Here is a 17,679-nt window from a genome sequence, read left to right as displayed (position 1 = left end):
ATTATTAAATTTTAGGTGATTTTGATGTTAAAAAAAAAAAAAAAAAAAAGAGAGAAACTTAGAATGTCGTGACTTGTATGATGAAATGATCCAAGCATATGATCAACCTATAAATCTGATCCAAGCATCTTTCTCTTAACAAAGGTAAAAGAAAATTTGTTTTGAGTCTTTTTGCTTGCCCTACTACAGTATGCTAGCAACTTGAACAAACCAATACTTTCATAAATATCATAGCTTTTGTCTCTTTAGAATCAGCTATAACGTTTTTCCAGCTTACTAAAAACTATCCAAAAACCATACAATCGCTGGTCTTGTTTCAGATTCAATACAATTTCCTGCAGTTAACACCAATTTCATCAAAACTTAGTGAATCAAAACTGCAGTTTTTTTTGGGTTTTATGATATCAAAAGAAACAGAGTTTGCAAAATTAGAAGTACCTAATCTGCAGTACCTTATAAGAAATTAGTTACTGGGTTTCCAAATGATATACAGAAATATTCTTTCAATCGTGACTACTTTTTAGGCTATTCATCAGAAATCATGGGGAAAACTATATCGGCCTGATTCTTTCACCATAGAGGCCGGGAAAACTCCAAAAAATACCAATCATCCCTCATTTAATGAAGAAAACGATCATAAGTTTGTATATAAAAACATTTAACCTTTTAAAAATATGAATAGATGAGCTGGAGAACGACGTTGAGTTTGGCATTTCAAAGCCTAGGAGTGGTGTATGGAGACATCGGGACGTCGCCGTTGTATGTGTACGCAAGTACTTTCACTGAAGGCATCCATGACAAAGATGATGTCATTGGCGTTCTCTCGCTCATCATCTACACTATCACTCTCGTTGCGCTCCTCAAATACGTCTTCATTGTTCTTCAGGCTAACGACAACGGTGAAGGTACCGGACAGTTAACTATTCCTTACTTATATCTTTTTAAGGTTTTCTTTTAATTAATATACTTTAAAAATCTATATATTGTGATACTTCATTTTTCAATATTGAAGTAAAACACTTTTTTTCTTCTCTGTAAAACTAAGTATAGTGATAGCAAACACATACAATAAAATGATCATTTGTAAAATAAAATAAATTAAAATCATAAAGACTTGTTATGAAGCATAGAACTATTCTTTGGATCACCCAAGATTGGGAAAGAATACACCACTAAAACCATCTTATAGAATTCTAAAACCAATAAAATGATAACAACAGAATTTTTTAAAAATCTATATAAAATACACAATTGGATAATATTAGGTTCATATAGAATTTTATTTTTTTCAAATACAATTAAAATCATGCGTTCGATAATCCCCCTAAATGTAAGGTTTGAAAAGAAAATTATGTAACATACAACTTTACTTGTTCTCTAGGTAATGAGTGAATTAGGATCAATGAAAATTGTAGACCTTTTTTATTTGTCTCCTGTAAATTGTAAACTTATGGAACAAGCAAGATATATGTATTATACAGTAAAACCTCAATAAATTAATAATGTTGGGACTGCAGAAATTTATTAATTTATAGAGGTTTTATTTTATCGATAAATTAATAACATTTTTCATATTTAGTAACTTTAAAAAAAAAAGTTTTAAAACAAAGATTTAATTGTTATAAATAATATTTTTATATAATAACAATTCTCATGTTTTGAAGAGAAAACTAAAAGTTTTTGATATAGTAGAAATGTTAGAAATAAGGTTTACCAAAAAATAATGTTCATATATATACATGTATTTTGATAATCTTATATAATTATTAATTTATACTATTATTGGGACCATATATTTACAAAGGATTTTCAAAAAAAAAATTATTTTATTATATTATCGAGTTATGTCCAAAATTACATTGGTTCTAACTTGTGACCGAAAAAATTTATTAATTTACAGAGAGTATTAATTTATCGAATATTAATTTATAGAGGTTTGATTGTATATATCCATATGATATAATTTTTTTTGTTGATTTTGCTATATGATACAATTGTTAAAAGAAAAAGATGCTACAGTACAAAAATAAATATACACACGATGATCGCGCTTTTATTGGATCCACCATCATCATTGTCATTGGGATTCAATAGATCTATAACGAGAACGAGTTAATCAAGAATCAAAGCTTCGTTAGTTTTTTCTTACTACGTTTCAAAATATATATATTTTAACTAAAGCGTACGTAGATTAAAAAATTTTTATTTTTAATAAGTTCAACCATTGAGAAACAATACTGTATAATATTAAATATTAAATTAATCTAAAAGTTAAATAGAAAATAAAAAATATCTTATATTATGAAACAAAAAATTTCTTTAAAACATCTTATATTTTGAAATAGAAGAACTATAAAATAGTTAAACAATAAACACAATTATTACTGTTGACTTTATTATGTGACGCACCTCCTCCCTACCTTAGAAGTACGTTATATATGTACGAAGTACGATGTCGCATGTTGACCAAATCTTTAAAATACTCCTAGTGTCAAGTGTGATGCGATTCACGCGATCCAATGTAAACTAATCTAGTTTCCTAAGTTCATTCGAGTACGACGTTGACGTATTATTAACTTTTTATATTGAATTTTATTATTTTCTTTGTTTAATAGATAAAGATTTTTGTCATTTTAGGTGTTAATGTCAAACACCAATATCTACTTTTTATTATAACCAATATGTTAATAATGTTAATGTTCATAATTCTGCATATTTGTTTTGTTTATAAACTTTTTCATCGTGTCATTATGATTTATGAACTAGTAATACAAGGTACCCCCATTAAGTTGAATTTTATAGCCGTTTTACATGTACTTTGTATGCTTTTATTTAATCCTTTTCTCTCTCTTAAGTTTCTATGCAAAAATAGTTATTGGATACTTTATAACGATTTGTATTATGCAATATATTGTTTTTAATTATTGGTTGACTTTTACGAATTTGTATTATAGTTCTGCATTGTCGTTTATTATAAGTTGATTTTTGACTAAGTATTAATTTCTTAGTATTGCGTGTTTTTAGCTGAAATGTTTAATATAGTAATAGATTAGTGTCATGATAAAAAATAATTCTTTGACAAAGAAGTGTCATGATAATTGACATAGATGAAATAATGAGATGCCTGCTAGATTTACAGACTTGTATGACAGATCTTTGTGTACGATGTTTAACAGATAGATAAAAGGATAGTGAAGAGACGACACAAGAAATTTATTAACGAGATTCGGATAACCTACATCCCCGGGACCAAGTCCAGAATCATTCACTAGAATTAGAACGCAAAAGTCACATTTGCCAATGGTATCTAGCACACACTTGTGCCTACCACACTAATCTACATGAACTAAAGGAATCACCACTTTTTGTCTTTTCCGACGAGTGTGAACCTCTACAAAAACCACCAGCAGATTCTCTATCTTGCTGGTGGGACAACACCACACACAACATGTGTGCTTCTCTCAATTTGAGGTCTAGGGTGCGTAAACTGCTTCTTGTTACCACCTCTTCCTTTTATACCTCTTAGAGTTCTCCACAAACCCTAGGTTCCACAAGCTTCTTCCTCTTGTCTTTTGGGTAAAAGCTTGTTCTCTTTTTGTCAACTTGACCCATGCTTTTGTTCCTGACGCACCTAACACAAGCATGCTTTTCTGACACATCCGCTCTACTGTTTGCTACAACTTGAAGCTTTTCCGCTCTGTTGCACTACACAACCTCTTCACGAGGTTTACCCTGTTCCAGCTCTGTTGCACTACAGAGCCACTAAACATTGTCTGCTCTGTTTCCAGCTCTGTTTTACTTCATGTTCACTCAACTGCTATATAACTTTGCTCTGTTATAGTTGCTCATTTCTTTCTGTTCTGATGCGCTTTCATGTTCCTCAGCTGATTATGGATATCTTGGCTGAGTTCTCACTTCTTGGATCTTCACACTAAGACTCCAAGGTTCAACATGTCACTTCATTCCATTTGACTTCACATTGAGTTGTCTTGGCTGAGGTATATTCTCTGATTCTCTATCTAAGGAATCATCGCGCCTGTGTCTGTAGCTGGTTACACCTGCTCCAGCTTGTTTAGTGCTTTTGTGTCTGAACATGAGTTTGTATCAGACTTGTTCACTGCAACGTTCACTGAATCTGTGTTTGTACTCTTGGTTGTATCAAGTTTACTCATTTCTTCTTGATCATCTTTCTTGTGTTGTATAACCAGTAACAACACCAATATATCTTCAATCTCTCCCTTTGTTACTGCGTTATAGAACTCAAGCTTTCTCTATTCTTGCATTTGATGATCTTTAAGCTTTCATGTTGTAACTGAAACTTTGGCATCTTCATTACTTTGAGAGGATTCTGTCATTAATCTTCTCTTATTTGTTTCACTAGTTGCTCCTTTACGCCTTGTTGACAGTCTTACAATTCTGTCAACACAATGCATCTTCAATAGAAACCTATCAAAAATCATATGAATGCAAGAAAAATAAGTTTAATTATTTTGTTGGTGAGATAGAATAATCTCAATGAAGGTAGTACTACATAATGCGGTATTCATTCTTTAGTTTATATATGTAGACTAAAAAGAGCTTATTTACCCCCGGAAAATATTTTAATGTCAATGCTCAAAATAATAATGACGTTTTATACGTAAAATATTTTGAACGCAGGAGGAACATTTGCATTGTACTCGTTGATATGTCGATATGCAAAAATGGGACTAATTCCAAACCAAGAACCAGAAGATAGAGACCTCTCAAACTATACGCTTGAACTTCCAACCACACAGCTCAGAAGAGCCCATATTGTCAAAGAGAAGCTCGAGAACTCTAATTTTGCAAAGATCATACTCTTCCTCGTCACTATTATGGGCACTTCCATGGTCATTGGTGATGGAATCCTTACTCCTTCTATCTCAGGTGAGGCCTAAAATCATTCCTCGCGTGGTATCCTTCTCCAACATCATGCCTTATCAAACCAAAACCATTTTACAACTTTTAGTTATAAGTATATATAATATATATGTTAAAAAGTTCTATTTCTTATTTTTACAGGCCCCAATTTACCTGTCTTTCAAAAATTTAAATATTTTTAACATTTTTTTGGATCGGGTCCTAGTGCTCCAATGTTAAAAGACGGTCATGTTTTTTAGAATCATATTCATGTATAACTGACAGTTTCATGCTTATTCTTTTTTTTGTAATTTTGATCCAGTACTTTCAGCTGTTAGTGGAATCAAATCGCTCGGCCAAAGTAATTCTCACCGCATCCCAATTCTAGTTTATTAACAGGATATATACACAACAATGCACTAACGTACGTACGTACATGTGATATAAATGTGCAGACACGGTGGTGGGCGTTTCGGTTGCAATCTTGATACTACTATTCGCATTTCAACGGTTTGGAACTGATAAAGTTGGATTCTCCTTCGCCCCGATCATCCTCGTATGGTTCACTTTTCTTACCGGAATCGGTCTCTTTAATCTGTTCAAGCATGACATCACCGTCTTAAGGGCAATTAATCCACTCTATATCATTCACTACTTTAGAAGAACTGGTAAAAAGGGTTGGATTTCACTCGGAGGTGTATTCCTCTGCATTACTGGTGAGAGAGAGAATCCATAAATTATTCCTTCAATTGCTTTTATATACTTTTTTTCCTTTTATATTATAATCCTAGAGCAATATATATTTACTTCCCAAAATGATTGAAATGTAATTTGGGGAATTAGGGACGGAGGCCATGTTTGCTGATCTAGGTCATTTCAGCGTTCGAGCCGTACAGGTCACTTTTATATTCCCTAATTGAAGATTTTTTTTTTTTTTTTTAAGAAAAAATGTCAAACCCTTAGAACATATTTATATACACTGACCCAATTTTGTCAAATTTTGATGTCGCAGATTAGTTTCTCATGTGTCGCATATCCAGCGCTAGTAACAATATATTGCGGGCAGGCTGCGTACCTCACTAAACATGCCTCTAACGTTTCAAATACTTTCTACGACTCAATCCCAGGTTACTTTCTAATCATATTATATCATTTTGGAAAAAAATAAAATATGCATGCTTAATCTTTTCTTAAACATTGTCTATAGCATTTTCAAATATATGTGAAATTTATAAAGTTTCATCTCAAAGTCAATTGATTAATAAATGAACTATTGTTATATATCTAAGAATGATTATATTGGATGCAACCTATCAGATCCGATATACAGGCCAACATTTGTGGTGGCCGTAGCAGCATCGATCATTGCGAGCCAAGCTATGATATCGGGAGCCTTCTCAGTAATCTCACAGTCTCTACGTATGGGTTGTTTCCCTAGGGTGCAGGTGATTCACACCTCGGCTAAGTACGAGGGACAAATCTACATCCCTGAGATTAACTACGTGCTCATGCTTGCATGCATCACTGTTACCCTCGCCTTCAGAACCACTGAGAAGATTGGCCATGCTTATGGGATTGCTGTTGTAACCGTCATAGTCATCACGACCTTTATGGTGACTCTTACAATGCTGGTTATCTGGAAGACCAACATAGTGTGGATCGCTATGTTCTTGGTCGTGTTTGGTTCTATAGAGATGTTATACTTATCGTCAGTCATGTACAAGTTTACGAGCGGTGGATATTTACCTCTTGCAATAACTATTGTTTTGATGGCGATGATGGCGATTTGGCAATACGTTCATGTCCTCAAGTACCGGTATGAGCTAAGGGAGAAGATTTCTGGTGAAACCGCTATACAAATGGCTACAAATCCTGATGTAAACCGGGTTCCGGGGATTATATTGGTTTGTTTTACACGGATCTTGTTCACGGTATCACTCCATTGTTCTCCACTATATCTCAAATCTTTCCTCGGTCCACTCGGTTTTCGTCTTGAAATCGATCAAGTCACTTCCCATAATCCGTGTGGCATCATCAGAACGATTCTTTTTCCGTTATGTTGGGCCAAAGGATTCAGGGATGTTTCGGTGTGTTGTGAGGTATGGTTACAAGGAGGACATTGAAGAGCCTGATGAGTTCGAGCGTCAGTTTGTTCATTTCTTAAAGGAGTTCATCCATCATGAGTACTTCATGTCCGGAGGAGGAGGAGATGCGGACGAGATAGACAAAGAAGAGGAACCAAACGTTGAGACTACACTTGTTCCCTTGTCTAGCTCTGTGCCTTCATCAGGGAGGATCGGTTCCTCGCATTCATCTTCGTCAAACAAGATTAGGTCGGCAAGAGAGGTGCAGGTGCAATCAGCGGAGGGTCAGACAGAGCTGGTGGACAACGCAAGACAGAAAGGAATGGTTTATCTGATGGGAGAGACAGAGATAACGGCTGAGAAAAGTTCTTCTTTGTTTAAGAAGTTTATAGTGAACCATGCATACAATTTCTTGAAGAAGAATTGTCGGGAAGGAGACAAAGCACTTGCCATACCAAGGTCGAAGCTTCTCAAGGTTGGTATGACTTATGAGTTATAAGATTCTTGAATTTGCCTTTTGTGGTGTGCGTGTGTGTGTTTTATTTATATGTGAGCAGATGTGCCTCAAATAAACCTGTCTCCCGTATTTGCTTTAATTTTTAGTGATGTGTAACTAATATCACCCCTTTGTTTTGTGATTGATAATGTGTTGTATTTTATCCTCCATCTTCATTAAGTATATATAAAAAATGAAAACTGAGAACCAAATGGATTGTTTTATCTTTCTTTATAGTTTTGAAATACATTATAGAATCATATGCACGTGTATTATTTTTTGAGATAAGTTGGAACTTCTTGGAAAACGTATTATAGAATTATATGCACGTGTATGAACTTCGGATTAGATTTCGGATATTGCGAAATCCGGATTATCCAGCTGCACATGCACATGGAGGACCATTTTCCGGATTATATTTATCAAAACAGACGAAGAAGACAAACATTTGATTTTGTTTTTCTTTAATTGTTTACTAGAAAAGAAAACCACAATGTCTTGCTGTTTTTATTTTTCAAAACATCAAGATTTTAAATTGCCACATCATGAAAGAGTTATATTGCGGTGACTTTTGAGATTGCAGTATTTATCTGCACATATTTGACATGAGGGATTATCTTGCAAAAAAATTTTACTTGGAGATTTTTTTTTGACAAAACACATAAAGAATATTAAAATGATTAACTTAGAGAAAATAGTGCATACACGAGCTCATAAGTTGGTGACCCGAAAAAGAAAAAAGAACGAGTTCTTAAGTCACAGCCACATGGGGTTAAGCTTGACAAGTCCAGTAAAACAACATGTCTCTGCATTGTCCACAAAGACCTCAACGTCTAGTCCTAACCATAGTCACTTGGACTAGGACAAGAGAACTCAAAGTCAACATCATTGTCGGCGCCACAATCAGGATAAAAAAACAATTCCTGGTCATACATTGTGGTTTGAAATGGGAAATCAGCAGTTGAGTCATCTGGGCGTCTCAAAACACTAATCCTCTCAGAACACTTCTTCTCGAGATCCCCGACAAGGTTAATGTTAGAACACTCGCGTAAATCAAGGTAGTCCAGGTGGGGACAACCATCAAGAATGGCGTTCAAGCCTGTGTTGTTTAGTCCATTCCCAATAAGTTGGAGGTGGTGCAGCTTGGGCATGCATTCTGCAATTTCTGTGGCAATACTATTATGCTCATAACAAACAAAAAACCCGAGCTCGGGATTATGGTTTAGCTTCAATGTCTTCAGATTTGGACAAGCCTGGTCTACAACTCTAAAAGAGTTTCCTGAAAACGAGCAGTATGAAATAACATCAAGCTCTTCAAGCAATGGTAGTTTCACAACAGCTTTCATAACTCCCTCATCTGTTATTTTATCGCATGTAAATCTAAGGCTTTTCAGATTAATGGACCTGCAATGCAAGTACGTGTGAAAAATTAAAATATAACCTAACAAAGACAAATAAAGCAAATAATTTCTTTTTATAGCACACGAAAACCATCTCCAATGGTTTTCTCTATTTTTTCCTTTATAGTAGAAGATTTCTATAATAGAGATGAGTTTTGCTCCAATGGTTTTCTCTATTTTTTACTCTATAAAATAATATTCCCAATAGATTCTATTTTTATTTTACAATTAACACCTTTTATTTTAAAAAATTACAAACTAATCAATTTTACTTTAAATTTTGTAACACTTTCATAAAATTATCTTTTGCAAATGGTAGTCTCAATATTTTAGAATAAATATTTATACTTAAATTTATATTATTAGTTCTTAAAAATACTAATTTTATTTATTTTGGTCATAAATAAAAAAAATTAAAGATTAAGAGGACAATTTTGCAAATAAAATAGTTCACCTCTATTTATAGAGAAAAAAATAGAGTTCCTCTATAAATAGAGAAAAAATAGCAATCTCTATTATAGAAGTGAAAATAGAGTACCATTGGAGCAAAAATTACTATATAATAGAGTATAGAGGTGAAAATAGAGTACCATTGGAGATGCGCTAAGAACCTGAAGCCGAACATTAAGACATTTTTTTTTTTTGCTAAACCAAACATTAAGACTTCATAAGCACAACAATATTAATAAGATGTAAATGTTCTCTACTTCAACCCTATTCAATTTCCAAAACTGCATTCATCAGATAACCAATATAAAGATAGAGAAAAGACAAATCTACCTATAAAATTGACACAAAATCCTTCAAAAGCAATCATAAGCTAAAATTAATTGACGTGCTTTTTGAGTCACAGCCACAAAGAGAGAAAAAGGAAAGAGACAGAACCATTCAGCGATGTAATAGAGGAGATCATCAGTACCAAAGTCCCAAATATCGATATCAACCAAACCACCTTGGCTAAGATCAACTGCATGACGACACATGATCTCGAGGTCGTACTTCGTTGCAAAGTCTCCGAGGTTGCGCATGTCAATCTTCCGCCACACTGAAGGGTCTTTACATACGCGACGCCACGGCTTACACAATTTCTGAACGTTTTCCAGTATATCAATCATGCCAAGCCGATTGAGTATCAAAGACGTCAATTCCGACGGAAGCTCTGCCTAGTTTCTCGGCTCTTCATCTTTCATCAACGAAGGCACGTAAGAGGAAGCCATTTTTAGAGAAAACAAAATGTTGAAGTGAAGAAATGAATAAATAATGTCAACGTGAAGTAGTTTTGGACATTTCGACTGAACATAAATAAATACTCAAGATTGATGTTTAGAATCTTTTACACATTTTAATAAAACAATGATTATGAGTTTAAATATATTTTTTTCTTCAACTAAAAAGATATTATTTAGTTTTAAACTAATGAAAATTTAAAATTTTAAATATTTTTAATGATTAATTCTTGAAGTATACAAAACATCAATATTTGTGGGACAAAAAAATATCTCAGAATATCAATCTTTGTGAGGAAGTATATATTTGATGGAGTAGATAGGGCACTATGATCACTTATTGCTTCCCCTTTAGCCGTAAGATCGACACGCTCCAGTTTCTTGGAAACTTGCAAACCTATCAACGTAAAGATCTTTGTTTGGTGTTTTGTTTTTCTCTCATAGAAAACCAAGAGCCATGGTCAAAATGTCTCTCTTATTTTTCCAAGACATTCATTAACTAATACATTGAATTTTCCACGTTCAAACTCTCTCTTTATGTTCTGTTCATGTATACAACAATATCATTTTCCCAACACGAAAATATGATGATTAACTTGGATATTGTAGTTTCATATATAATTCCGAAAGCATGCGTATTCTACAGTACTGTATTTCTTTAGTAGAATAAAATAAAATACTTGATGTATGCATTTTTTAAATACTCGGTGTCATGTAGTACTCTAGAGGGCGAGTGTTTATTTTCCTCTTATGTGTATCATGATTTGATTAAAAATGTAGGATATGATTTAGAGCTGATTGGTTTTCTTTCATTAACTATATTTTCTTGTAAATCTCTTTATATCCTCCCAGCTCATTCAAAATTGCTAAATTTAAAAAGCTTATTATCTCACAGACGTTTTCGTTTATGGGCATGAGCTGATGTGGCCATTCTAAGTAAAATCCATATTGGCGATTTGGTGAGGTAATGTAATTGTTCTAATGTAGTAGAAAATAATTGTTACTTTTAAGAACTTGGGTATATTATATATGGGTTATTTAATAAAATAATTTGAGTAATTTCTGCATTTAAGAAAGATTAATTCTCAAAAAGATCAAAAGAAACTATTAAAAAACCTCTAATATTTTTGGTTACTTTTATACCATTTCGTGTGGTCCAAATGAAAACAGCAACACAAGCCATATTTGACCATGCTTTTTTTTTTAATTTATTCTGATTCGTTTTCGACATTTTGAAAAAGAAAAATGTATTAATGTCGCCGGGAAACTCATTTAATAAATTATTTATGACTAAACTTTTTTATATATATATTTATGAAGTTATCTAATATTAAATTCAAAAAATACAATTTTTAAAATACTTCTTATATATTAATTTGAGAAATATTTTTAAAAATAACTTTATTTTTAAATGTGATTAACAGAAAATTCATGTTGACGTGTCGTCAATGAACTTTTAAACCCATTTAATTAGTGGATTACTCTTTGACTAAAATATTTACAAATTTTGCCATTAGTGTAATCTACACATATCTCACTCAATTATTTTAAGAAAATTACAATTAAAATATGCAAATGAGAGATACAAATCTTTAGGATTAAATAAATAATGATTAATGCTATAAACATATCATAGATGGTTGCATTTTTTAAGTAATATTTAATATACTTAAATCCAAATATTTTATTTGGTTATGTTTTTTATTTCAATATTATTTATACATGATTATTAGTAGCCTACAGTTATACATTTGAACATATGTATATCTTTATGTTTTTTTTTTGGCAAATTGTATATCTTTATGTTTATTCTCACATAATTCTATAGTTAAACATGTTTATATCTGTAAATGTTAATATGTTGGTATATGATATCTCCATATAAAGTGTTAGTTTGAAAGAAATGTAGAATTATTTATTTTCTAAATTTCATATGAAAGACCCGCCCGTGATTCAACATCAGGTCTAATATTTTACGACGAATCACCAGTCAAATATAAGAACTCAATAATCTCTTCCCATTTTGGGTTTGCAGTCATTGTAATATACAAATCTGGGTTTCTAAAACACCGAAAAAAATCATAGATGTGAGATCGGAAAATGAACTTCTCTTTTCAGAGTGTTTTTTGAACGGAGAAGCTCACCACCGTACTAGTTCCGAACTGGTTAAACAATTGTCTTTGTTGCAAAGTGAAAGTTGTATTTTTATTGCTTATAAAAAGTATTCGACCCATACAATATTCTGTTCTTACCTTATTTATACATCGGGTCTAACTAATGCGAAATCAATTTATTGTGTTAGTCACGCTCTCTAATTATGGTTGACAGTACGACAGAATTTTGACCATATCCCTGGGCTGCGGACCACTTTTCTAGCTCGACGTAACTCCAGCTCGTTTCCCTTATGTGGGCCTCTTCGGTCCGATGGGCCAGGCTGTTTTTCTGTTCCGAGTCCAATTGATTAACTCCTGACGTACCCTTCGAACCGAGGTGATTAACCGCGGTACCAACAATAGCATCTTGATATTTTTCAGCCATATATTTTGGACTACCTGTATGAGAAGATGGCAATACTATATGCTTGCCAATACGTCGTCGATCATTGTCACCTCTAATTACAGCATCTCTAACATTATCATATACATCAGCTCTTAGGGGGGTTTATTGAAACAATGATTTTGGAGAATTTGATGGGATTTATGAAATTTGGAATTTTGATAGATTTTAAAGAAATTTATAATGATTTATGGTAAAATTCTTTCAAATCCCACATAAAACAATGAGATTTGGATTTCTGTATTTTTAACTAAACAAATCTTCCAAAATCCCTACAAATTATTAAAATCCAAATCCACAAAAACTGTTTTGAATAACAGTGGATTTTAAAGTAGATTTTAAAGTAGATTTTGAAATCATCAGTTCAATAACATTGGATTTCAGGAGAGTTTTTAAAATACATAATTGAATAACATAGGATTTGTAACTTTTACACAAATCACTTAAAATGTCAAGTTGAATACACCCCCTTATTCTTTTTTGAATTAATCTTATCCACTGTTAACTGTATGATTCTATTGTTGTATAAGCATCTACTATAAATTGATGAAACAATCTCCAACTTCCATCTATGGTCAAATATACACGCCAACGTGAATGTATAAGGTACATATAATATTCTCTCACCGATATAAATTCTCGTTGTCCTTTTTCAATTAAAGTACATTTTTATCGTATGCCTCCAAAAAATCCAATTTCACCATATAGAAATAATAATGGATATTGAAAAGTCATATAAAGTGGATGTGTACTCCAAATTGGTTGTAAACTTCCAGATTTCAGTTGTAAAAATTATCTCTCTCTCTCGTTGTGGAATGGAACTAAAGCAGCTATTTCACTCGTTGAAGGCAACTCATATTGTCTTTTATTTTTATCATATCCAATTAGATGAATTTGAAAATATTCTTCATCACTACTCTCATACCTATCTCTTGCTTTTCTAAATACTTTTGCTTGAACATTAAATCCATCAACCATCTGAATTAGCAATAATACTGTTTGTTCATCAAGCTCATCATTTCCATCTCGATTCATGACTACAAGTTGATTTTTTAACTCAGTTGTTGTATCATGTATATACATTTGAGAGAATTTAGGCTCCTTTCCTTCACCCTGGCAATAAGGATCCTATTCTATTATAATTTTCTCCATGTATCTTAAAACAATACAATCCATATGTATTTTGCAACGAATAATCAATTCTTGCACTCATAGAAGTAAAAGCAAGAATAGAGTTATAAGCTCGTATATTTCTAAGAAACAATGGATCACTAAGAAGTTTCTTTAATACGGATGGAGGCTCAAGAGCCATTGGTAGTGATACAAAACCTTTTTTGCAACAAATTGAAAATAATGGACGTTTAGTAACTGGATCTTGTCCTGAACTTTCGTATAACCAAACCCAAGCATTACAGTCTCCACATTGCATTAAAATTATGATAGTATATGTTATGATCTACTATACTAAACGGTGTACCTATTCCCAACACCTGTTCACATTTCACAATTACAATGAAGAGTCAGTGTTATATAATTTTATTAGCTTAAACTCAATTTTCATTTGTTCAAACAGAAAACTGATTACTTCGTTTTTTAAGATTAATCTTCATATGTTAACCTCTTCTCATTTTAAGACTCTTCTGTAAACAAACATAAAACGTTAAATTCTTTAAAAAAAAAATTCTTTGATGTTATAAGTAATTATTATATTATTTTTCATAGGCATACTGTTACCAGACTCTATATAAAAATTATAATATCGATCTATATAATATAAAGCAAACACCACATAATATATGTTTCAAATATGATTTACAAAGATAACTCAAAACGACAACGCAGACAATTGTTACTTGTTTCTAACCACCTAAAAATACGTTCAGCATGAATTACATGACCACAAGGCAGTTCTAAAAGATTTTGTTAATAAACATATGGCGCACATCATACGGTCTTTTTCCACATTGGTTTGTTCTGCTATGTTTACTCTTCGTAATGAATCAGTTGACTCTTGAGTAGCAGGCTTAGTGATATATTATGGTTTTTACGGTTTTTAACCATGATATAAGTGTACTTTTTGAGTCTTTTGATTTGTTTTCTAGGTTGTTTTTGAGTCTTTACAGGTTATCTAGGATTTTGGCACATAGGGAGCGAAGTGGAACAATTTGGATCATTTTGGAGCATTTAACTGAAGGAAATCAACTTGGAGTCGATGAAGAGTGATGGTGTCGATCGACACTGCCTTAGCATCGATCGACACCCCATTTAGCCGAGAGAGAAGCCAAGTTTTGGAAGTTTTATAATTTTGCCCGAAATTTTCTACAATTGCAATATAAGCCACTGGACGTGTTTTAGGATGTATATATTTTATTTGTAGGTTTTAGAAACCTTTAAGTTATTTTCTAGCAGTTTTTGAGAGAGAGATTATTAAGAGCTTTTGGGAGAAAAGGATCTGAATTCTTTGTAGAGAGAAGATTTCTAAACTCCCTCTTTTACTTTTCAATATCTATTGCATGTTATTCAGAATTATGATTTGTTCTTCATTAAACATGTCTGAGTAATTTGCTTGTTAGGTTTAGGGTTTTTTACAGAGTTTTTATGACTTATTAGATCTGTGATTTTTAGGGTTCTTAATCTTTTATGATCTTCATCCTTGGTTGTTCTTCACGATAATTCTTGATTGATCACCTATAATTATTATCTTAGGAAAATAAATTGATATGAGAATAGAATTGTTTTCCTGATTAAACCATTGATGAACAAAATTATTTCTTACAAAGAGATTTAAATTAATAATTTTGTGAACTTATGTAAACCTGTTCTTAAAGCTGATTTTTAACTTAGAATTTTACAAAGAGATTTGGATTTTCTGGTTTTAAATTTAGATAATAATTGCAGTGAGAATTGATTTATTTTACCAAAAGTTTAGAGTTCTAGATCTGATTTTTATTGCTTGAACCTTCATTTATTTATTGATTTAATATTTCATAATTACCTGAGAAATTCCATAGGCCTAATCTTTTGATTTTCTGAATTCACAACACTTTTATTTGAATATTTGCATTGCTTTTTCAATAATTAAATTAACTTGTTTAGCGTAATAACAAAATTCTATAATTCATTGTGTTTGATCTTGAGTCTCTGTGGATTCGACCCCTAAGTACTACATTGATCTCTTGTTTGAGAGAGTAGCTCCATGCTTTAATTTGAGCTGATAACTTAGGCATAACATTCCATGTATCAATAGAACTCAGACTCGCTTGTTGCTCCCAAATGTTATCATAAATAGATAAATCTCGACAAAAGTTTATTGTTAACGATATCGTGATGATGCTTGACTGTGAGTAATCAATAGGCTATGTTACTCCATTAGCAATTTCTGTAAGAGTTGAGAAAACTTTATTTGTTGTTCCAACTCCTTCATCTACCAACATGCGAAACAAAGCTTGTTTATCTTCTGTTAAATAATCTGAGATGAATTCAGATGTTTTGAAATAAAATGACTTCAATGTTCCATCGATTCCATGATGTCGGTAAACTTGGCATGTATGATAAGTGAACCGCCGATCAAATCATTGACTGGCTGATCGACGCTGGCACTTAACGAAATAAAGTCTATAAACATAAAAAGCAATATCAAAACAAACCCGTGATAATACAGAAAAAAAAATCATTCATTGAGAAGCTTAAGAAAAGGTCGAAATAGTGGTTCCATCAACCATATCAGCCTTCTCTATAAACATACAAATCAATATCAAAACGCAACCCTGATAATATAGTTAAAACCTTCTTTAAAAATTTTAGGAAAACAAGGTCGAAAAACGATCAAACGTCATAAACACCCTTTTAAAAATGGGTGTTAGAAAATAAATAAATGAATGAATACAAGAAATTGGAGTAATTAGACAAGTAAATTAAATACAATCTCATATATAGTATCAAATTTTTATGAAATAAGAGTATGTAAAAATCTCAAAAATAGTTTTATTACAAAAAGCTATCTACTATCACCGAATATTTGAATAAAAATTCATGAATGAATCTAGTTTATTTAGTTTTAAAAGAATGAATGATAGAAAATATTTTAGAAAGCTATAAAAAAGATTGAAATCTAATATTATTTTGTGTCATGGCAAAAAAAGAAATCACTTCAAACAGACAAATATATATATAGATTTCAAAAGATAAAAATATCCGAATAAATACAACTATACAATGAACAGTTGCAACTGTACAAATAAAAACTGTTACAAATTACAATGAACAATCGCAACCTTTCATAATAAATGGATATTCACAAAAATAGTAATAAATTACAATATCCATTATCTGACATTCTTTCTAAATAATTTATAGGTTTCGATAACTTCCGTAGATAGATTTTACTTAATAGAATAATATATATTTTTAGTCAGAATTTTTTTTTTTACTTAAAACTTTAAATAGTTATCTTATTTTGAATATTAATAATTTTACATTTATGTAATTATATAATTTTCATAGTAACTTACATATTGCTAATTTTATAATGTATATTTTATAAATTGATTAATTAAAAAAGTAATCAAGAAACTGAACAAATTCTTTGTAAACTACACAATTTTAACAACGGCCAAGCTGATTGTTAACAGTAACACATCCTTCATTCACTTTCATATTATTAAGAGAGTCTTCATATATTCTATACTCTTTTAATGTGAGTTCTAATGATAGTGATGGAAGACGTCTGTAACAATTTATTAGTTAGAGTGAACCTTTACAATTCCATATTTCATTTAAAAGTGAAGAACCTTCTATTAATTGGCCTTGCCCAATGAGAATTAAAGCTAAAATATACATAGAATCTGTATGCTTATTATGTAAGACAAAAGTATTTAATAATATTTTTTGTATTGCTCATAAGATGATCCAAATTCTTCAACCGCCACAATACGCGATATGCAGATCGATGTCACCACTACCACTACCAATAAAGCAGTAGCAGATCTACAACCTCACCACCACAACAAGCATCATCACCAACATCATCTAAACCA

The 17,679-nt window shown here is 31.8% G+C and overlaps 1 protein-coding gene and 1 pseudogene across 1 annotated transcript; one reads left to right on the top strand and one right to left on the bottom strand.

The window, feature by feature from the left end:
• The first annotated feature begins 398 nt into the window (after positions 1–398).
• Positions 399–7,464, top strand: LOC104727918 (potassium transporter 5-like; annotated as a pseudogene).
• A 668-nt stretch (positions 7,465–8,132) lies between these two features.
• LOC104723113 (F-box protein SKIP19-like) lies at positions 8,133–10,116 on the bottom strand. Its single transcript, XM_087475999.1, has 2 exons — positions 9,747–10,116; positions 8,133–8,865 (listed from the first exon to the last, which is right to left on the bottom strand). Exons 1-2 carry the CDS (start codon positions 9,974–9,976, stop codon positions 8,301–8,303), a joined length of 795 nt encoding a protein of 264 aa, XP_087332125.1. The 5' UTR covers positions 9,977–10,116; the 3' UTR covers positions 8,133–8,300.
• Between the last annotated feature and the right edge of the window lie 7,563 nt (positions 10,117–17,679).

This window comes from Camelina sativa, chromosome 11 (assembly GCF_030686135.1).
Source record: "Camelina sativa cultivar CO46 ecotype springtype chromosome 11, ASM3068613v1".
NCBI classification, from domain to species: domain Eukaryota; kingdom Viridiplantae; phylum Streptophyta; class Magnoliopsida; order Brassicales; family Brassicaceae; genus Camelina; species Camelina sativa.
The sequence above is the reverse complement of the archived record's forward strand: the minus strand, read 5'-3'. Positions and strand labels throughout refer to the sequence as shown.

Bases quoted from the DNA above. Each gene is read 5' to 3' on its own strand.
- LOC104723113 (XM_087475999.1), bottom strand. From the start codon at position 9,976: ATGATTGATATACTGGAAAACGTTCAGAAATTGTGTAAGCCGTGGCGT. The intron at 8,866-9,746 runs GTTCTGTCTCTT...CTTGCATTGCAG, and splicing joins CTCTATTACATCGCTGAATG to GTCCATTAATCTGAAAAGCC.